This window comes from Hyaena hyaena, unplaced genomic scaffold (assembly GCF_003009895.1).
Source record: "Hyaena hyaena isolate Hyena2069 unplaced genomic scaffold, ASM300989v1 scaffold_302, whole genome shotgun sequence".
In the NCBI taxonomy this organism is placed as follows: Eukaryota; Metazoa; Chordata; class Mammalia; order Carnivora; family Hyaenidae; genus Hyaena; species Hyaena hyaena.
Genome location: NW_024080936.1, coordinates 1,361,412 through 1,383,489, shown reverse-complemented (window position 1 = coordinate 1,383,489; position 22,078 = coordinate 1,361,412). Strand labels below are relative to the sequence as shown.

At 59.5% G+C, this 22,078-nt stretch overlaps 1 protein-coding gene across 4 annotated transcripts in view; it reads right to left on the bottom strand.

Annotated features, from left to right (window-relative positions):
• DOT1L (DOT1 like histone lysine methyltransferase) overlaps window positions 1-15,020 on the bottom strand; it is a 59,400-nt gene extending 44,380 nt beyond the window's left edge. For 2 of the 4 annotated variants that reach the window (XM_039247983.1, XM_039247980.1), the window contains exon 1: window positions 14,837-15,019. In XM_039247983.1, the coding sequence (XP_039103914.1) occupies window positions 14,837-14,917 (81 nt within the window). In that variant the 5' untranslated portion in view covers window positions 14,918-15,019. Of the gene's footprint in view, window positions 1-14,836 lie in introns of all 4 variants that reach the window. The other 2 variants (XM_039247981.1, XM_039247984.1) reach the window with 2 other exon arrangements.
• Between the last annotated feature and the right edge of the window lie 7,058 nt (window positions 15,021-22,078).

The window sequence follows — 22,078 nt, the reverse complement described above, 5'->3', positions numbered from 1 at the left end:
TGTAAAATGGGGAAGCACCAGGACCACAACCATGAGGAAAGCTCACAGGGCGGACACCTCTTAACCCCACACTTAATCACGCCAGGTCCCCGCAGTGCCAGCCACATGGGGGGCTCACTGCTGCTCCTTCCTCACAGAGGAGGCCGAGGCCTCGCTCCAGGCCTCTCACCAGGCTCTGGGCAGCCCACTGACCCCACATCTTGCAGAAAGTAGGACCAGATACGCCGAGGGGCCTCTCTCTGGGCCCATGCTTCTCTGATACGAGCACGGCACTGCTGTAGCGCAGAGGAGGCGTGCACGGCGCTGAGAAGTCGGGCTCAGGGCCACCAACAGTTTCTCCGGCAGTGACCATGCCTCCCAGGTCAGGCTTCACAACAGACACCGGGGCTGGGGGCAGGGGGGTCCTAGAGCAGCACCTCCCGTCCTGCCCTCAGTGAGAATCAAAACAACCCCAAGGACCTTGCGCCCTGACCTCACTTACAGTGACGGCTCTCTGGGGACGGCATTCCACCAGAATGGAGCTCACGCGCTCCATGTACACAGCCCACTGGCCCTTCTTCAGGACTTCCCGGGCTGTGCGGCCAATGCACAATTCCAGAACACTCTCGTCGCCCCAAACAGCTACCCCATCCCCACTAGCTGCCACAGCCCATCTCCTGGCAATCACGGACCCACTTCCTGTCTCTCTGGATGTACCTGTTTCTGGACATTTCACGTGAAGGGAACCACACACGATGTGGCCTTCTGTGCTAAGCCTTATTTTCCTTTAAGGTAAAAGAACCAACCTTTCTTAATAATATCCTCCAGTTGATGAAGGATCCAACGACTAATATTAATTGTCTTCATATGGCAGGGGGCAAGAGCGGTCACAGGCAGGCCAGCATGGGAGACGCCACACAGGCCAGTGGTCCCCACCAAGGGGAGCCCGACCAGCAGCATGAGCGCCACCTGTTGGACCAGAAACTCGGGGCGGGGGCGCTAACAGGAACTAGTGGCCGGGACACCTCATGGTAAATATCAGAAGACAACTTGGGGCAGGCCGCTGGGCACATGAGGTCAGATCTAGCCCGACCTCACAAGGTCTTCCAGGAATAACGGGAACTGGCAGCAAGGAGAGCCACCCAGAGGCGGCGGGGACAGACAGCCCTGGGACAGACGGCCGAGGCCCGGTGCAACAAGCCCCCCCCCCCCATTCTGGGGAGGGAACACGGAGCCAGCAGGAAACCCAGGCCTCAGACACAGGAGCCGCCCGCCCGCATGCACCACCCTCTCCGGCCCCAGGTGAGCGGGAGCACACCCCACGGTTCTGACTCCCCAAAAGGCTGTGCAGGGTGAGGAGCCGGTGACACTACAAGGAGTCACGGCAGCTCGTCTGCTGCCTCAACCTCGACTCCACACCACCTGGCTCACCAAACACCGAGCTCCTTTCAGCTGAGCCCCAGAAGAACCCACCCCGCTGCCTTCAGGGCCCCCACAGACTCCTCGCGGGCATTTCCCTGTTTGGCGACACAGCACCCAGAGCGGGAGGGCCCACAAGTCCGGCTGCTCTGACTGCTCACCCGGGAGCTGCCCCAACCCTGCAGCACTCAGGCCCATCATGGAGCCGGCCTGTCCGCTTGGCCCTGGGCCCTCTAGATCCACACCCACCATCTGGGCACCCAGAGGCGGAGGGTCCGACAGCCACAGCGGCAGGAGGTGTCCACGGAACTCGGGGAGAGTAGACGACCCGTGCAAGGGAGTAGGCACCAAGCTCTCTCCACCTGTGGCCAGCCCTGCTCCCAAGTATCAGTCCACCCTGCAGATGGGGACACTGGGAGCTTCGGTGACAGTGGGAAGGGCCAAGGGGAGGGCAGCCCAAGTCCCTGCCTGGAGGCGCCACGCCCACCCCCAGAACCATGTGTAAACCTCCAGAGGAGGAAAAACAGATGAGAAGCTGCGCTTCAGCAAAAACATCCACAGAAGTCACGCTCCCTAACATTAAAAGCACCCCCAACCTCAGCAGGAAAATACCAAGCTTGTAAGACACTCACATGACGAACCTACTCTGTTGCTGCTCAACACGTAACAAGACCCAGCATGCTGTGTCACGAGGTCTTTCGAAGAGGCCACCAAACTCACACAGCACAAGGACAAGCAATTACAGAGGTGATGAGGGTAGTTAGTCTAGAACTTTCCACAGTTCTCTCTCGGATCACGTTCTAGGGAAGCCAGCTGTCAGGTCACAAGCAGCCCCATGACCAGGCCACACGGCGAGGAGCTGAGGCCTCCCAGCAGCCCCACGAGGGCCCTGGCATGAACGGCTCCTCCCGCCCCGCTCCAGCCTTCAGATGACGCAGCCCCGGCGGGTCCGTGTTGACCACAACCTCGTGAGAGGCCCTGAGCCAGAGCCACCCAGCTAAGTTACTCCCAGGCTCCTGACCACGGAAACTGGGACCTGATAAATGTGTGTTGCTTCAAGCTGCTAAATTTGGGGTAATCTGCTATGCAGCATAGCTAACCAATACAGACTTGGCGTTAGGCTAAGGGACCCTCCTGGGAGCCCTGGCTATGAGAGAAACCCTAGAAGTGCCCCTCACCACAAGGCCTGATTCAAGTCCTCTCCACAAAGTCACAGAACGAGCCGCACACCCTTGTGAACCTGCTCCTGGCCACAAGGCGGGCACTGGGCTCACAGCCCACCGGGAACCCGCCGGAGCCCACCGGGCTGACCTGCCTCACACCAAATCCTACAAACCCGGGAAGGTGGAGGAGCCTGGAACGTGGGCTCATCTTGTGAGAAGAGGAAATGTAGCAGAAAAAAGGAAGGAAAAAAGTCGACAACCGTGCCTCCAAAGACTGCAGACGCCCCTCCAGGGACTGGCAGCCGAGAGACGTGTTATTTAAGAAGCACTGAGGGCGCCTGGGGGTTCAGTCGGTTAAGCGTCCGACTTCGGCTCAGGTCATGATCTCATGGTTCGTCGAGCCCTGCGTCAGGCTCTGTGTTGACGGCTCAGAGCCTGGAGCCTGTTTCGGATTCTGTGTCTCCCTCTCTCTCTGACCCTCCCCTGCTCGTGCTCTGTGTGTGTCTCTCTCTGACCCTCCCCTGCTCATGCTGCCCCTCTCTCTCAGAAATAAAGAACATTAAAAAAAAATTTTTTTAAAAAGAACCACTGATCACCATAAATGATTCAGAAAGTCCGACTTCTTGGATGCGGCCTCCTCTCCCTGCACCTCTGGCCCTCGGGGAAGAGGCAAGAAGCCAAGCCATGAAGGGTGCGCTGAGAACAGCCCTAAGGAAGCCTGGACTCAGGAGCAGCCCTTGCCTTGTTACCCAGGGACACCCGTCCCCCATCCTCCTCGTCTCCCATCTCAGGAGCCCCGGAACCCCAGGTCTGTGCCCCAGGCCCGGTCTCCTCGTAGGGACCCCCAGACACACAGCACACATCCCCAGCCCGGTGCTGGCCCACAGCTAGAATGTCTGCTTGCTGCGCCAGGGACTGACCCGCTTCCTTGTCATTAACCACATCCAAGAGGTTCTTCACGTAAAGCCTGTCTGGCAACGCCACTACCTGGGGAAGCTGGCAACGGGCACGCGGCCTCACTGGGTCCCCCGCTCTGGGGAGTGTGTGCAAACACCCGTGATAAGTACAAGCGCTCGTGTCTTCAAGTGCACGCCACACGGGGCTGGGGGGCAGTCACCACACCCGAGATGACACCACCCCTCAGCTCCCTAATGGAGTGCCGGGGCGAGGCCCCAACCCCACTGTCCCCAGCAGCACGCGGCACACATGGCACACTGAGTGCGGGTGCGGGGAGCCCCAGGTGTCCGCTGAGGGCAGAGCTGAGAAGGAGCAGCCCTCGAGTGTCACCGCAAGGCATCTGCACAGAGGGGTCTGGCACCCTCGCTCCCTCACCTCATTCACTCTACGTGCCAGCACGGCTGGTGGGGGGTCTGTGCCCAGGGCGACCAACGGGGGGGGGGGGTAGGGGAAAGCGACACGCACGCAGGAGCCTGCCGTGGACGCTCTGCGGACGCACTCCTGCGACGAGCCCACCCACCAACTCCACTCTCCTGATCCCCGTTGGCAACAGGAATGACCCAAGGAGCACCTCGCTCCCATCAGGAATCACGGTTGGAGGGCAGACCCCGAGACGTCCTGGGAGGCGAGGGCTCGTCAGACACGGATGAGGCCCACCCACCAGGTTTCCGAGTCAGGGGTCTAGGAGGCTGCCGGCTCGGGGACCCCACCCTCCGAACCACTGCCCTGAGGACGCGGGGGGCTACATTCACGCACCCCGTGATGCGGGAACGGACGCGGACAGGAAGGTGATGTGTGCACAGAGTTTCAAATGTGGAGGAGGACAAAGAACGAAGGTGGGTGATGGGACGCCGCCTGGCTTTGGTGGCAGACATCTGCTTGGAGGGGGAGAAAGGACACGGCGCAAAATCAACAGGCATCCAGAAAACTCGGTCCGGGAGAAGGCCCAGCGCGACGGAGGGCACAGGGCCCGGGGACCCGGCTGGGGCGCTCGGCCTCATCTACCCCGAACGCCCGTGTGCGGGAGCCGGGACAGGGAGCGGTGGCCAGGCCGGCTTGACGCGGCACCGCAGGGCGGGCCTCAAGCAGGGGAAGGCTCTCGTGTGAACGTGTGAACGTGAGGGGACTCACGTGGCCGCAGCAGAGAACCCTACCGGCTGGGTGCCCCGTCAGCCGCGCGCGTCTGCACGCCCCCTGCGAGGGGCGGGCGGGGTGGCGACAACGAGGCGCCCGCTCCGCAGGCTGCAGGAGGGCAGTGGCGGCCAGCCCCGCCAACCACACCTGAGGAGAGGACAGGCCACGGCCGAGGTCCGCCCGAGGGTCACAGGCGGCACGCGCACAGAGTGCGGCGCCCAGCCAGGGCCGTCACAGGCAGGGGAGCCACGCACCGCCCAGGGGGCTGGGTCTCCAGCCAACAGACTTCAAAGAAGCAGCAGCCAAATTAGGGGCGCCCGGGGGGCTCAGTCAGTTAAGTGTCTGACTTCTGCGCAGGTCACGGTCTCACGGCTGCTGAGTTTGGGTCCCGCATCGGGCCTTCTGCTGTCAGCACAGAACCTGCTTTCAACCCCCTGTCCTGTCTCTCTCTGCCCCTCCCCTGCCTGTACTCTCTCTCAAAAAAAATTATAAAAAATATTAAAAAAAAAAAAAAAAAAAAGACCCAAACAAAGACACCAACGTGGAAGCACTCTCGGACTCTCGGGGCTGCCGGAGGGGCCGGGAGGTGAGACACAGAGACTGTGGAAAACAGAACATCTGAGTCCCCGGAATCCTCATGCTAGAGCCCTGACCCCCCGCGAATGGTCAGGAGACAGGACCTCTGGGAGGCGACGAGGGTCAGGTGAGGTCATGAGGGTGGGACCCCACCCACCACGGGATGAGTGCCCTTGTTAAGGGGACGAAGGGACCGGAGCGCTCTGTGTGCCATGTGAGGGCACAGTGAGAAGGCAGGGGTGCCGACCAGAAGAGGCCCTCCCCAGGCGCCAACCGTCACCCTGCCTGTGAGAGCCCCTCCCCCGCCGGGTTGTTACTGCAGACCAAGCAAACGAAGACTGAGACCCCCCAGGGCACACACAGTAAGCAGCCAGCGTTCACAGGGTGACCCACGGGGGAGGGAGGCCACAAGAAGTGGTCTCTGGCAAAGATGGGGAGGGGGACGCAGGTGGAAACGCCCAAGTCCAAGCAGGAGCGCAGGCCGGGAGGAAGGTCCCCAGCAGCAGCACACAGAGCCCGAGGTGGCCGCAGACAGCAGCTGCCGATGCAACGCGCTTCTGCAGCGGGACCAGGGACCCTGGAGCGGGCGGGGCCGCCAACGTCTGAACCCAGGAAGCCAGGTGCCCAGCACCCAAGACAGCCGGCCACGCCCCGCGGAAAGTCGGGCAGCCAGGAGGGCGGTCCCGTCGGCCCCTAGGACGCATGTGGAGACGGCCCCGTCGCAAGGGAGAGGGCTGCATGGGTTTAAACTCCAGGTTTACAGCACGACCCTCGGCACTGGTCCTCCCTCCGCAGGGTCCTCCCCCTCGAAGGGCTCTGAGAAGGGACCGGGCAGGCCCCTGGGAGGCAGGGCGGATCCCAGGGCCGGGACAGAGAAAACACAAGATGAGCCTGGACATCCGGCGCACCACGCAGCACAGACGTGTCCAAAACAGGGGCACGGACATGCCAAGGGCCCAGGACAAAACCTGGGGGCACTCCCAGTGGCCAGCTGTGGAACACGAGCAATGGGGTGCCGCTCACAGGCTGGACTATCACCCAGAGACGGCATACACACCCAGGAGCTGCCCAGAGGCTCAAAGTCCAGAAGCAGTACGAGGGCAGGACCCGCAGCGGATGCGGGGGGGGCGGGGGCCGGGGGGGCTCCACCATGGGAGTGCTGCAGGCCAGGCCCCCTCCAGCCAGAAAGCCCGTGGGCCGACGTGAGGACCAGGGTCCCCGATGGCCTCGACGCGGCCCTCACAGGGGGGGAGGGGAGCGTGGCAGGCAGGTGGGAGTGGACGGTGGGACTCCCGCCGAGAACACACAACACTGCCAACCCCACACCAGGCCACCCCTGCAACCACGGGCCAGCTCCCCGCAGGCCACGCAAGGCGTGCGGGTCGTGACGGGTGCTGGCCTTTCCTTAAACATGAGGGGCCACGGAAGAGTAGAGCTGAGGACAGAGCTGAGGACGTAAGGCAACTGAACGCGAGCAGCCAGGGACATGGGAGGTGGAGTCACGGGTCTCCTCAGCGCTGCCCCCACTCTGACCCTGGTGTCACGGGAGCCGAGCGAGGGGCACAGGAACTCTGTCCTATTTGTGCAACGCACTTTTAAGTCTAAAATCCTTTCCAAGGAAAGCAGAAAATGCTGCAGAGGAAGGTCAGACCCCGAAGCTCCCGCACACACAGGCAACCCAGAAAGTGCTGTCAGGGTTCGCATCGCTCCGCTGCAGCTGAGCACTGGCACGTCTGAGGCCACCCTTCCCGGTGGCCACTCCACCCGATGGAGACACTGCCTGCCGCCCTTGGACTTGGCAGGAGCCGGCAGGCCCAAGCGAGAGAGCACGCGACTCCTGACCCCAAGGTTGTGAGCTCCATGCCCACCGCGGGGGTAGAGATCACTTAGAGAAAAAACCTTTGTGGTGCCTGGGCAGCTCAGTCAGTTAAGCGTCTGACTTTGGCTCAAGCTTATGATCTCACGGTTCACGAGTTGAAGCCCATGTCAGGCTCTGTGCTGACACCTCAGAGCCTGCAGCCTGGTCTCCCTCTTTCTCTGTCCCTCTCCCAGTTGGGTGCTCGCTCTCGCTCTCTCTCTCTCTCTCTCTTAAAACCAAACATTAAAATTGTTTTTAATTTTTTAAACTTTTATTAATTTCTGAGAGAGAGAGAGAGACATTGTGAGCAGGGGAGGGTCAGAGAGAGAGGGAAATACAGAATCTGAATCCAGGCTCTGAGCTAGTTGTCAGCACAGAGCCCAATGCGGGGCTTGAACCCACAAACCGTGAGATCATGACCTGAGCCGAAGTCAGATGCTTAACCGACTGAGCCACTCAGGCGTCCCTAAACATTAAAAATTTTTAAAAATTAAAAAAAAAAAATCCTTGAAATCTTTTGAACGTGTTAACAATTCCTTGAACTTTCTGGTACCTTTCCCCAGCTAAAATCCTCAACTCAAAAATAAGGAAAGTGTATAACATAACATATCATATCAAGAAAGACATCACAATCTGAATCTGTTTATACATCTCAAAACTCAAAGTGGACAATTTGCTATTTTAATAGTCACCTTGTATTTCATCCAGAAGCTTCCCTTTGACGGGCCCTGCCAGTTGAGAGCAAAGGAGAAGACCCTGTGACAAAATGAATGCTCATTCTTGACCACTTTTATGTTTTCAGTAATTTTTATTTATTTTTGGGGTGGAGAGAGAGACAGAGTATGATCGTGGGAGGGTCAGAGAGAGAGGGAGACACAGAATCCGAAGCAGCTCCAGGCTCTGAGCTGTCAGCACAGAGCCCGACGCGGGGCTCAATGTCTCCAACCTTGAGATCGCGACCTGAGCTGGAATCAGCTGCTTAACTGACTGAGGCCCCCAGGCGCCCCCCTTGACCACTTCAAACCAGAGAGTGCCACTTCAGTCTGAGCTCACGGTTAAGACCACCAGGTAGGAGCAAACGCAGCTAACTAGGGTCTGTTCTCATATGATCCAAGGGTAACGAAAGCACTTTGACCAGTTCAGAATAAGCGGGAACCCCAAAAGAGAGGCCACATCTACAAATAAGAGCAAAAGACGACACTAACACAGCTAAGATAGGAGGGCATTAACCAACCCGGGGGAGCCGCCAGGAGGGGGAAGTCCATGCTCGCCCCCACAGCACCAGGAAGACCCTGGGAGCCCCCACTGGAGGCGGGGAGCAGCTACTGGTGAAGCTCCAGGAGAGGAGCAAGGAGGCCGGTCTGTGGCTCACGCTTATCCTCAGGGCAGGTGCAGAGTGGGGCGGGGAGAGGCCGGGGACCAGGGCAGGCTGCCCCGAGCCTGGCCAAACACGGCAGACCAGGCTGGCCAAGGGCACCCCTGTTCAAACGTGGGCGGCCACGGGCACTGAGCCAAGCGCGGGGTCCTGCTGGAAGGCCTGCGGTCAGGAAGCACAGGACCTGGGCCGGGTCATCCCCTCGGCTCCAGGCGCCTGTGCTGGAAAGCCCTCCTCCTGGGCACGCTGCTCCCCAGACACCGCACGCCCAGACAGCTGCGCAGGGAAGGCAGTGCTGCAGCTCACAGCCCTGGCGTCTACGCAGCTACGGGGCGCCACCTGGGGTGTACCAGGTCTGGAGCCGAGTGAGGGGGACAAGCCACTACCCCACAGGAAGCATGGCGCCTGCAGAGAGCAGCAAACGCACTCCCAGGAGCCACACAGAAAGTCGAGTCTACTCCTCACTGCTTTTGAGCTTCACTAGTTTTAACGCCTAGACTTAACAAGCCCCCAAAATAAGGTCACGCTGCAAAAGGGGCCACATTGGGGGCAGCCGATGCTGCTCAGGTAGCTTCCCTCCAGGGAGGCAGGAGGGAGCCTGGCGCTCTCAGGGAAGGCCCGGGGACAGGGGGCAATGACTCACCGGGAGGGAGGGCTCCGCCCTGCCACCACCCCTCTTCCCAGCGTGCCAGTGCCGACCTGCGCAGGCCTCGTGACAGATGAGGGTGCTCAGAGGACAGGGCCCATCTAAAAGCACCTGCCTACCAGACAAGCGGCCCCCAGCTCTCAGGGTCAGGGGAGCCCGGCCCACCCCCTCCGGGCAGGCGCCAGACCCGCATGTGGCCCTCAGCAAACCATCAGGAAGAGCAGCTCCAATGAACGAACGAACTAACAGGCCAGCCCCTCAGCCTCCATGGGAAGCAGGAAGGGCCACACGGATCCCACGAGACCTAGTCCAGCTGGAGGAGAGAAGAGCGAAAACCGGGAGGGCATGAAGAGAGCTCAAGAGTGGTGGCAGGAGCCAGGCACAGGCAGGTTGGCATCGCGGATGTCCACCTACGGAGAAGCTGGCCAGAGGGCCGGGCTGGGCCATTCACGCCTTACTCCGGTGCAAACTCAGTCCCACACAGTCCTGCACGCTGTGCTCTGTGGACTCCAATGATAAGGGGTCTAGAGCAAGGAGCCCCTACAAGGAAGAGGAGTCTAGAGCTATGCCATCCTGGCAGCAGCCACTGGTCACCTGGTGCCGCAAGACCCCATGACTTGGTCCATCCATGTTGGACAGCGTCCCTCAGCAGCGAGCAGAAGCGAGGCGCCCACAGCTGCTGCCCCACGGACAGACCCTGAACACACGACGTGTCCACCGTGCACACGCGCACATCCCTCGGCCATGAGCAGGAGCAAGACACCCACACTCCCAGCCCCACAGACAGACCCTGAACACACGACGCTCAGGAAGGGAACCAGACACGAGAGGCCACGCGGAGTATGAGTCCACGTGCGTGAAACGTCCAGAACAGGCTCCTCCACAGACGGACGGGAAGAGGCTCGTGGGGGCTGGGGGGACTTGGTGGGGATGACTGTTGTGGGCAAAGGTTTCCTTTTGGGGTGACAGAATGTTCTGGAACCACAGGTGGTAACTGTACCACCCTGTGAATGGACTGAAGTCCGTGGAAATGTAATTTGGACGGCTAGATGGTGCAGTGCATGAATGATACGGCAGTAAAGCTGTCACTGATAAGCAAAAACCACTGCCCTGTACACCCCTCCCCCGTCACCTGTCATCCTGGTCCCTCCTGTGCCCACCCCTTTGTGGGAGAGCAGACCCACCCACAGTGAGCCACAGGCAGACCAGGGAAACAGAGCCCCGTGAACCACTTGAATCACATCCCACACAACGGCCCCCCAGGGCACAAAGGCCTGGGAGACAGCCCCAGCCCCGGCCTGAGCTCCGGTGGCCCCCCGGCCCCAACACAAAGCCCCAGCAGCCCTGTTCCCCGACTCCTAAAAAGAAGCTTCAGGTTTTTAAATGACACAGGTGTCACCAGGGTGAACATCCATGAAGGCTCGCCTCCACCCACACCTGGAGTGAGTCTAACGGCCACGCACCCCCAGGACCCGCTGAAGGGGGCTCGGGCTGCAGCCACTCCAGAAATGAGGAAACTGAGACTTACGGAGCCTGCTCCATAAAGCCCAGAGCCCCTGACCTCCTGACTCCCGCCAGCAGCACCCCAGGGGCTGTGCACTCGGAAAAGGGGCTGGTCCAGTGCAGGGGAGAGGCCCTGAGAGGTGCTGAGAGAATCCGGTCAGGGAGAAGAGCACGCAGCAGAGGGCGGCAAGGCACTGAGGGCACACCAGAGCCACGTGTGGGCTGCGCAGTGGCAGACCCACCCCAGCACCCCCCAAAATGCAGCAGGCCCTCAGCAAGCACCGGAATCAATGCCATGGGCCGAGGCTATCAGGAGACCCTGCTGGGGAATCGGCAGGGATGGCTCGACAGGACAGAGAAGGCAATAGAGAGGCTTCTGGAAGTACAACCCCGAGAGAAAGGAAGCAGGAGCATCCTAGGGACACCGAGACACACTTACAGGGGAGTCGGGCAGAGGAAGAAGGTTCCCAGGAGACACAGGGGGCCCAGGACCCACTTACTCCCAGCTCCAGACCGTTGGCACCCGCAGGTCCCCACATTCAGAAGAGAACCCTGGGGCGCCTGGGTGGCCTAGTCGGTTGAGCGTCTGACTCTTGACTGCAGCTCACATCATGATCCCAGGGTCGTGCGATCTAGGCCCCACGTCAGGCTCTGGGCTACACTGGGCCTTTTTAAGATTCTCTCTCTCCCTCTGCCCCTCTTCCCCTCTCTAGTTCTCTCTAAAACAAAACAAAACAAAACAAAACAAAACAAAACAAAAACTTTAAAGAAAAACAGGACCCAAAACACTTTGTATCTCGATCGTACCAATTCCAATATGTTCGTTTTCCTCTCTGGTTGTAAGATGCCACCACTGGGAAAAGCTGGACTTAAGAACACGGAATGTCGCTGTTATTTCTTATGGCTTCCAGCGAATCCACGATTATCTCAAAATTAAAAGTTTAACCACAGGGGTCCCTGGGGGGCTCAGTCAGTTGAGCCTCCAACTTCGGCTCAGGTCATGATCTCACAGTCTGGGAGTTCCAGCCCCACGTCGGGCTCTGTGCTGACAGCTCGGAGCCTGGAGCTGCTTCGGATTCTGTGTCTCCCTCTCTTAACTGCTCCTCCCCCGTTTATGCTCTGTTTCTCAAAAATAAACAAACATTAGAATAAAATAAAATATAAAATAAGACGAAATAAAACAAAAAAATAAAAGTTTAAGAACAAAAAGGACAGAGCTCCCAGAGGGAGACCGGGCAGGCAGGGGCCCGGAGCTCCGCCTCAGCCTCTCTGGTGAATCCCTGAAGTTCCCCCGCTGCCTCGGCTCCCACCCATCCGCCAGGAGCGCCAGCAGGCATTTGGACCCCAGAGACCACATAGGAAATACTGGCCTTTCCGATGATCCCTCCCCGCTTTAAAATAGCTACCCACCCACACAAGGTTATTCAAGGGTTAACCTGCCTTCCACCTGAGGGCGGATTAAGCAAAAGGCTCACACAAGCCCGAGGTCAGTCAGCGTCAGAAAATATTTTCTGAGTCACAGGGAGGGATGGCTCACTCTGCCCGCCCACTTCAGCTACTACTCACCCCCTGCTGAAAGGGCATGACTGCTGGCGGGCATTCGTCAGAGAAACCGTGGGCTCCCGGGGAGGAAGCTGAGGGCGGGGACAGTCACAGTCACGCTGGGGCTGCTCCCCCGCCCACAGGCTTAATAAATCAGCCACGGGCTGGGCCACTCCACACCCTGCCACCAGCAACCAAAAATACCACTAACGCCCCTCCGGTTGAGAGCTGGCGTTCAAGCAGGGCCACCGTGGGCCACAGGGCCTGTCCCGGAACGCTAAGTCATGGGAGGAGCAAAACTCAGCCTCCCCCCCCCAACTTGTCAATTTCCCAAAAAGCCCGTTTCTGAGGTTGGACACTTCCCAGTGTGGGTGGCTGTGGCTGTGGGCAGTTCCTCCACCAGAAGTCCCACCTCCGCCTCCAGGAAGCCACCCACACCCCCACTTTCGTGTGTATGGGTCACCTACCTCCCTAGGTTTGTAGGTTTCAGGAGCATGAGAGCACTGTCCCTACCCTGCGTGTCCCCAGCAGCTGCTGCAGGACCGATGAATCAGTGAACAAATGAGCCCAGTCATCTCACACAGGTGGTCAGATGAGTAATGCGACCCTCTGAAAAGCTAACTCACCAACCAGTCTGTTTTCCTAACACTCATCGTTACGTTGTCACCACGTCCAAACCTTCTAAAGCTACTGCCTCTCACTTCCCACCAGAAAGCACAACACCCCCGCCCCCCGCAGGGGTGCAGAAAGGCCACAGGCATCACCACAAAGCTGTGACCCGTAGGCTGCAGGCCACTGCAGCACAGGCGCTGAGGGGGCCACGGGCCCTCCTGCACACCAGCCCTGCAGGGGCGCAACCACACCAGGAACGGGCCTGCCCGCGGCAGGCAGGGCGCGGGGGCAGGCGGGCAGCCGAGTCCCACAGGGCGCGCCGGCCAGTGAGGGGCAGGCCCTCTGCAGCTCGGAACCGCGCCGCCCTGGGCAGCCGCATCCTGCCAGGCCCGGCACAGAGGCCTCTGCCCAGCAGGTACCAGTCCCTGTGGCCCTGCTCGGCTCCTAAAGCCAGACGGCGATGGGGCCATCCCCGGATGAACCTCACCTTAGTGCCAAACGCCCGGCCGGGCTCAGCGTGCCTTTCCTCGCTCTGCCAGCCCAAGAGCACCCATGTGTAAGCGACCCAAGTGTCAGACCGGGCCAAGCCCCCCAAGCTCCAAAACTTCCCAAGGGGAAAAGCCAACTTCCGTAGAAACCTGCCCCCGCGCGCGTTCCCAGCAGCTTTCTTCCTCACCACCCCGCACCCACCCGGGAAACAGCCGCGGGGCCCGCACCGCCAGCCCAGGGGGGAAGGAAACACGGAAGACCACGAGGCAGTAAAAAGGAGTGACTTCTGACACCCGCAGCCGCGAGCACCAAGCGTCCGAAGCGCTCGGCTGAGGAAGCAGCCAGCACCCCCTCGTCTGGCTTTCTGCAAAAGGGAAAACTGCAGGGGCGCGGAGGAGAGGAGTGGCCGCCAGGAGACAGGGGAGCGGGCGGCGAAGGAGCGGAAGGGACACGCGGGCCCAGGGATCCGTGAGGGCGCCCAGGGCTGCGCCGCGCTAACGCCAGGGGCCGCGCTCCACCGAACCACTGCGGATAAAACGGAGCTCCGTTTTCAAGCGTGCGCTGGCCGCCCAACTGTGCGCGCCGAGCGCTGTCACAAGGGCGAGGGGGGCGGAGGGCCGCGCGACGGTTGGAGTTTTGAAGATTCTCCCCGCTGGCGTGTCGTCACCTTGGACACACACACACTCACACACCGGCGCTGCCAGCCGGAAAAGCCGGAGCCCGGGCTCGACCCCGCCTCCGGCCGCAGGATGAGCAAAAATAGAAAGCTCCGGAGCGCGCGCGGCGGGCTGGCAACCGCGAAACCCTACGACCGCGGAGCGCCCGGGGCCTGGCGCCAACAGCCGCTCCCGGGCGGTCCCAGCGCCCGAACCCCGCCCCCGGCCGCGGCGTTTCCAAAAACTGACACACACCGCGCGCGCGTGAGGGGCGGGGCGCGCGGGCTTCCCCGCCGGGTCCCCGGGAGGCCCAGTCTCCCCGCGAGGCGTTCGCGCCAAAGGGCGCCCCCACGCCGCCCGCCGCAGGGCCCCGCCGCGCTCCCCCGCCCAACGGCACACGGCCCAGCCCGAGGCGCCCCGGGGCCGCGGACCCCGCGCCCCGCCGCCCGCCCCGCGCCCCGGCGCCCCGCGGCCGCCTCGGTAAATTTCCGCTCGGCCTGTCATCTTCCACGGGTCACTCGGCACCGGGGAACGGCGTGTCTCGCGCCCCAGGTCGGGCCGGCCCACCCACTCGGGACCGGGGAGTCGGGACGTCCCGTTTGCAGGGGGCCGGCCCGCCCGAGCGCAGGGGCCCAGAACACCGGCGCGGAGGGAAGACCGGGCATCCCCCAGACGGAAAAGCCGGGCACTGACAGCGCACAAAATAAACTACCCCAGGCAGAAGCAAACCCCCGTGTCAGCACACACCGCGGCGGGGCCGGCTCGGCCGCCGGCGCGGACCCCCAGCCGCGGACACAGGCAACGGCAGCGCCGCGCGCGGGACCCGCAAACCGCCGCGGACCCTGAGGGGGTCCTCTGGACCCCGGCGGCCGGCGGGCGCGGCGCGCCGCGGGGACCCGGGCCGGGGGGCGCGGGGGCAGTACTCACGTAGACCGGCAGCGGCCACGGGTAGACGGCGGGCTCGGCCCCCACGGGCGACTTGAGCCTCAGCTCCAGCTTCTCCCCCATGTCGGCGCGCGCGGCCGCCGCACCATGCTAGTCGGGCGGTTGGGGGAGGGGCGCGGCGCCGTCGGCGGGGGCGGGGCGGCGGGCGGAGGAGGGCGGGAGGGCGGGAGGCTGAGGGGAGGGGGGGGGCCCGGCCTGGGCCTCGGCCGCCGCCGCCGCCGCCGCCGCCGCCGCCCCCGCGCTCCCCGTCCGGCCCCCGGCTCCTCTTTGTGGTCACAGGCCCGGGGCCTCCAGCGCCGCCGCCATCTTGGGCCGGCGTGAGGCGAGCACAATGAGCCGGGGGCCGGGCCGAACCATTCGCCGCGCGCGCGTGGGGGGGTCCCGGCGCGAGGAGGCGGCGCGCGCCCGCTGCCCCGCCCGCCGCGCCGCGCGCGGCCCCCCCGCAGCCCCGCCCCGTGGGCTCGCCCGCACGCACGCACGCACGCACGTCCTCGGCTGCCCTCGCTACCCAGGCCGGCCCGACGCGGGGACCCGGGGAGACCCCGCGGGTGTGGGATGACAGGATCGAGCCCCGCCCCTGGAGGAATGGGGCCCACCCCCCGCACCTCCCCCGTCACCCGCCCCCCGCCCCGCCCCCCCGCCACCGTAAAGTGTAATTCCTAGTTAAGTAGGAGGGTCGCTTCCAGGCCTCCGCCTCCGCTCGGAGTACCCGACTCGCCCAGCGAGAATGCAGCTTGTTGCGTACCCACTGGCCGCGGGGCCCGGGGCACTCGTTGGTGACCAGGGGGAAATGTCCTGCCCGCAGGGAGCTGCGCGAGGGAGGATCACCCGGGAGACTGTCCCGTGTCATGCGTCCACTGCATTACTCCACATGTGGCCGGGAGCTGCTTTTCAATCGGTGCACGTTAGGTAACTGACACGGTTAACCTGTCGTGACGTGGGTGGGCCTCGTCCAATCAGGTGAAGGTCTTTAAGAGGAAATAAGTAGGGTTCCCCACAAGGAGGGACCTCTGCCAGTAGTCTTCAGACTCCAGGGGCAACATCCGCTCTTCCCTGAGGCTCCAGCCTGGGCAGATTCCGGACTTGCCAGTCGCACCCCGAGTCACGTGACCCAATTCCCAAAACTTAAAGTTCGTATGGATATATAACTTGTGTACATACACTGAGTATATACACACCTGTGCGTTTATGTGTGTGCCCCTGTACACGTGTATGTGTAAGTATGTCTAGTTACAGGTGTGTATACGTGTACTTATATGTGTTATATACACACGCGCATACGTTACTATGCACACCTACATATTTACTTGTGTGTATGCTATGCCCCCACGTTGTATATATTTATGTGTATACATCCGTATGTATACACATGTATTGTAAAAACGTACGTATGTGCCTTGCGTATTGTGTATGTGTAGAGTACACGTACACCCCTGTCTGTCTGTATGTGTGTAAACACACACACACTCTCTGCTCGTCTGGAGAACCCTCACTAACACGGGCTCTCGTGATAACTCAGCACCTGCCATGTGCTGGCAGGGGAGCCAGCCGCCTGGCGTTTTGCTCTCCCTTACGTGTCACGGCCCCCCAGGAGGGCAGTGATGGTGTCTGCTCTCCCAGGTGAGGAGCCTGACATCAGGGAGGTGCAGTGACCTGCCCAAGGTCACACAGGTGGAGAGCTCTGGCAGGCGCACAGTGCACACCCCCGGCGGGGCTTCTCTCGGCGATATGGGGGGAGAGAGGCAGGGTTCGAACGGCGAGCTGCGGCAGCTTCCAGCTGGTGGAAGCCCTAGACCAAGGCCAAGGCACGCAGGGCATTTGAAGTGTGGACAGTGGTTACCCCGGGGGTTAGAGGGTCACACAGGGACACTCACCTGTGGTAAAGTATCCACTGTGCACTTTTTGTATGTCTATCAATAAAAATCTTTTTATTTTTTATTATTTTTTAATGTTTTATTTTTGAGAGCATGAGTGGGGGAGGGTGCAAGAGAGAGGGAGACACAGAATCGGAAGCAGGCTCCAGGCTCCGAGCTGTCAGCACAGAGCCCGATGGGGCTTTCAAACCCTTGAACCCTTGAACCATGAGATCGTGACCTGAGCCAAAGTCGGATGCTCAACCGACTGAGCCCCCAGGCGCCCTACTAAAACACTTTTTAAAAGCAGCTTCTCAGGGCGCCTGGGTGGCTCAGTCGGTTGGGCATTCGACTTTGGCTCAGGTCATGATCTCACGGTTCGTGGGTTTGAGCGCTGCATTGGGTTCTGTGCAGGCAGCTCAGAGCCTGGAGCTGCTTCGGATTCTGTCTCCCTCTCTCTCTGCCCCTCCCCCACTCATGCTCTGTGTCTCTCGGTTTCAAAAATAAATAAAAACTATTAAAAATTAAAAAAAAAAGGCAGTTTCTCCTGGTTGCTATGCTAACACACTGGAAAGTTGCAGGGGGCGGGGGAGCAAAAGAAGAACAGGTAAAGGGAGTGAGGAGGCCAGAGGGTCACCCAGGCCGACAGGAAAGGAGAGCTCAGATGAGGAACAAGCCTCCCATGGATGACACGGCCAGCCTGGACTCTTCAGCTTGTGGAGCTGAGGATGGCCTGCCTGGCCCTAGAGGGAAGGGTTAGGGTCCACAGCCTGAGGAGCCCAAAGCCCAGAGCCACCCCGTGTCCTCAGGGCCCTCAGGCTATTTTCAGCTCCATCCCATAGGACTGGAGGAAGCCAAAGCATGTGTCTCAGGAAACACCCTCCCTCCCCTCCCTTTCTGCCTCCCCCTCCTCCTCCGTCTCTTCCCCTCCCCCTTCCCTGCCACTCCCTCCATCCTCTCCTTTCTGCCCTGAGACCCCCCAGGGACCTCCCAACCCCCCCCCACTCCAGCAACCAATCAGAGCATGGCTACACACACACACACACACACACACACACACACACACACACACACACAGCTGCTTCCTGTCCCACCCTTCCCCACCGACCGTCCCACCACATGCCCTTGGGGAGTGTGACCTTGGCCCAGGGCCATCAGCACGTGCTGTTCCCTTGCTTGGAGTCTTCCTGAGACTGTCCTCTGCTCACTTCCTCCGGAACCTTCCTGGACTCCACAGACGAGTTGGGGTCCCAGATTATGCTTCACACCTGCCTTATAGCCACAGAATTCCAATCCCACCCCCTTCCCTCTGGGTGACTCTGGGTGCGTCTCTCTGCCTCTGCTGACTCCTCATTTGAGCAGCCAATGCCAGCAGTGCGTGCCTGGGGATGTTTGAGAGGGCTGAGTCAGTTACCATAGAAAATGCTAGAACAGTGCCTGGCACATAGAGGTTATGTCCCGTCAGCACTGCTGTTGGTACTGCGACGGTGGTTTGTAAGGTGACCCACTGTCCGGTTTACCCAGGACTGTCCCAGTCTTGGCTCTGGACACCAGGGGGACCCCTCCGTTCTGGGCAGACAGGAACGGTTGGTCATTCTATCCAGGACTTACCTTCTGTCCCCGCGAAGCCAGAAAGGAAATCTCCCCCCCCCCCCACCTCCCCTCCTTCCTTGTAACCCTTCATTCATCTACTCATCTCTGCTCAACTACTTTCTGCACCAAGGATTTCTTAAGCATCTGCCCCGTGGCAGGCCCTCTGCAGGTGCTGGGAACAGAGCAGCCAAAAGCAGAGGGAAACCCCTGTCCTCATAGAGCTTACGTTCCAGAAAGAACAGCAGACAGTGAGCCGGTAAGATGTAATTAATGACACGGAACAATGTCCCGGAGCCCACACTGAAGTAGCAGAAGGGCATGGAGGGGGGGCAGCTTTAAACACAGGCCCATGCTCGCTGCCTCAACACTGCCGGGGGACACCGGGCCGTGTCCGGGGTCATCTGTGGTTGTCAGCCTAGGAGTGAGGCTACATCGAGTGGGTGGGGCCAGGGACGCTGCTCAGCCCCCCCCCCCCAGTGTCTGGGACACCCCGACAGGGAATGACCCAGCCCCACATCAGCAGCGCCGGGGGGCAAAGACCCTGCTCCAACATTATTCTGACTGGTTGGTTCCCCAGAGCGCTGCCAGGGGACTCTATCCTGGCCATTTGTACACCCTCAGAGGTGACCTGGAGGGAAGCATCCAGGCAGCCTTGACACAAACCTTGGGGATGAAATGTTAGTGTGTGTGCCCTTCCACCTGGCGCTCAGCGCTGGAGAGGTGGCGCTGGCCCCACGCGTGGTGGCCTCTACAGCCACCTCGTGCAGCTAGCTCTTTCCAGAGTCACCTGCTCTGGCCACTGTCCTGGTCTCTGTCCCGGGCGGACTTCCCTGGATTCAATGCTGAGAACAAGGACTTGAGTGCAGGTCGATGATTTGAGAAGCGCAGAGAACATCACGGCATCAGGGGTGGGGGGTGGCGGGAGACACGAAGAGCCGGTGCGCTGACACCTGCCGCAGTGGGAGCTCCACCACCACAGACAAGCTCATCCCTTGGAATCAGCACCCCCGGGGCCCGAAGGAGCTGGGGTACTCGGGCCAACCCTCATCGGTGGAAGGGGGCTTCCAGCTGCCACTGCCCTGGACCAGTCCTCCGGCACAAGGCGCAGATTCTGGCTGCAAGAGTCTCAAAACGGAGGTCACGTCCAACAGAAAAGGTCAGGGCAGCGGCAGTGTCAAATCCGGTCCCCAAGTGACCTGGCTCGTCCTCTCCTACATTCTAAATACTCCTGGAGCCTTCAGACTCCCACCCACCTCGTTAGCCTTCAGCTCTGCAGTAAGCCACCTGCTGAGAACGCACACCTTCTCCGGGCACCTCAGCAATCGCTGTTATTGATTGAAGGATGCACCCAGATCCAAAATGGTGAAGATGGAAGGAGAGTGGGCGTGTTCAAATCAAAGAGATACATTATTATCTTGGTTAAATTATCTTGGTTAAAAACACGCTTAATTTTAGGAGAGTTAAGATTGACAAAAACGTTGCAGACTTGGTACTGGATACTCCCATGCCCTGGCTCCCTGGCTCCCAGCACCTCCTCCATTTTCACTCGTTACATTAGTACCATGCCCTTGATGCAGCCAAGGAACCAATATCGATACATGATTACTAACTAAAGTCCAAGCTTCACTGAATTTCCTGTTTTTCCCTAACATCTTTTTCTGCCCCAGTTTCCTCTGGGCTGTGACAGTTTCGGTACCCTGAAAGTTTTGAGGAGAACTAGTTAGGCATTTTGTCCCTCAATTTGTTTGTTTTTCTGATGTTTCCTTTTCTTTTTTCCCCCTCTTTTTTTAAGTTTACCTACCTATTTTTGAGAGACTGGGAGAGAGAGTGAGCAGGGGAGGAGCAGAGAGAGGGAATCCCAAGGAGGCTCTGTGCTGACTCAGAACTCGAACCCACGAACCGTGAGATCATGACCTGAACCGAAATCCAGTCCGACGCTTAGCTGGCTGAGCCACCCAGGTGCCCCATTTTTCTTCTGGTTGGTGTTGGGTTATAGGCTTTGAGGGAGGGAGACCCAAACATAGAATGGCATTCTCATCAGATTATATCTCAGCAGGTACATACTTGCAGCTGACGGACTATGACCCAGATGTTGACTTTGATCGCAGGCTACTATGATCTTTTAAATCCTGGTGGACGTTCCCTTCCCCCAAGGAACCAAAATTAAAGAGACAGACAATACCTATGTTGGTAAGCGTGGGAAGCCACTAGAACTCCCCGGCATTGCTGCCGCGCACTGGGGCGCCTGCGTGGCTCAGTAGTTAAACACCTGACATCAGCTCAGGTCATGATCTCGCGGTTTGTGAACTCAAGCCCCACTTCAGGTGGGCCCCACTTTTCTCTCTCTGCCCCTCCTGGGATTCGCTCTCTCTCCCTCTCTTTCTCTCTCTTTATTCTCTCTCTCTAAAATAATAATAAAAATCAAAGAGGTGCACTAGAATGTTCACAGGGACTTTATTTACAATAGCCGATCCCTGGCAATGATTTTTTAAAAGTTTTTTTTTTTCATTCTCTTTCTTTGAGAGAGAGTGGGGGAAGGGGTAGAGGGAGAGAAAGAATCTTAAGCGGATGTGGGGCTCCTTCCTAAGACCCTGGGATTGTGACCTGAGCCAAAATCAAGAGTCAGACGCTTAACCACCTGAGCCATCCAGGCGCCCCTTGGAAATAATGCAAATGTCCTTCCAGAAGAGAACGGGCGAATGAAGGGTGATGTGTGCACGCAAAGAGGTGCCACGCGTGCCGAAGGGGCAGGACAGGACGCCCAAGCAGGGGTGGGTCTCACAGGCGCGGCGGTCTGTGGGCAAAGGGTCAGGTAAAGGCGGTGAAAAAACAAAAGGAACAAAAGGGCCTTCCTTTTTTTTTTCTTCTTCTTCTTCTTCTTTTTTTTTTTTTTTTGAGTTGTTAGTTCATTTGTTTGTTTGGGTTTGTTTTGATTTTTTTTTTTTTTAAGTTTTAAATTGTCACTCCCGTGTCGCTACCATGCAGGGCTGTGTCCGTCTCAGGCGTGCACTATTCAGCGCTCCTCTGCGTTTCTCACCGCTCACGGTACATGCTCTTCGCCTGTTTCGCCCATCCCCCATCCGTGAAAGAGACGGACTTCTTAACTCCGTGTGTGTGGAGGTCAAAACCAGGAAAAGAAACGAACAGTGTTAGAAGTCAGGTACAGGTTGTCCCTAGGGGTTGGGATACTGACTAAGGAGGGGCCGGATGCGTCCCACCTTGTGGTCGGGGTGCTGGTGACTTGGAGTTAGAGACAGAGAGGGGGAGGGGATTTATAAGCCAGAGTCACTTGAGAGCAGTGCACTTGTGTCTGCTCTGTATGTATGTCATCCCTTATATTAAAAGACAAAAGAACAGGGGCACCTGGGTGGCTCAGTTCGTTAAGTGTCCGACTTCGGCTCAGGTCATGATCTCACAGTTCGTGGGTTCGAGCCCCGTGTCGGGCTCTGTGCTGACAGCTCAGAGCCTGGAGCCTGTTTCGGATTCTGTGTCTCCCTCTCTCTCTGCCTCTCCCCTGCTCATGTTCCGTCTCTCTCTCTCTATTAAAAATAAATAAACATTAAAAAATTTTTAAATGAAAATAGGCACTCAAACAGGTGTTTGCACACCCATGTTCACAGCAGTGTGAGTCACTGTAGCCAAAAGGTAGAAACACCCCAAGCGTCCAGTGATGGATCAATCAATAAACACAGTGTGTCCATCCATGCACGGGAATATGATCCAGACTTGGGAAGGAAGGACACCTGCCACCACACAGACGGACCCAGAGGACACCGTG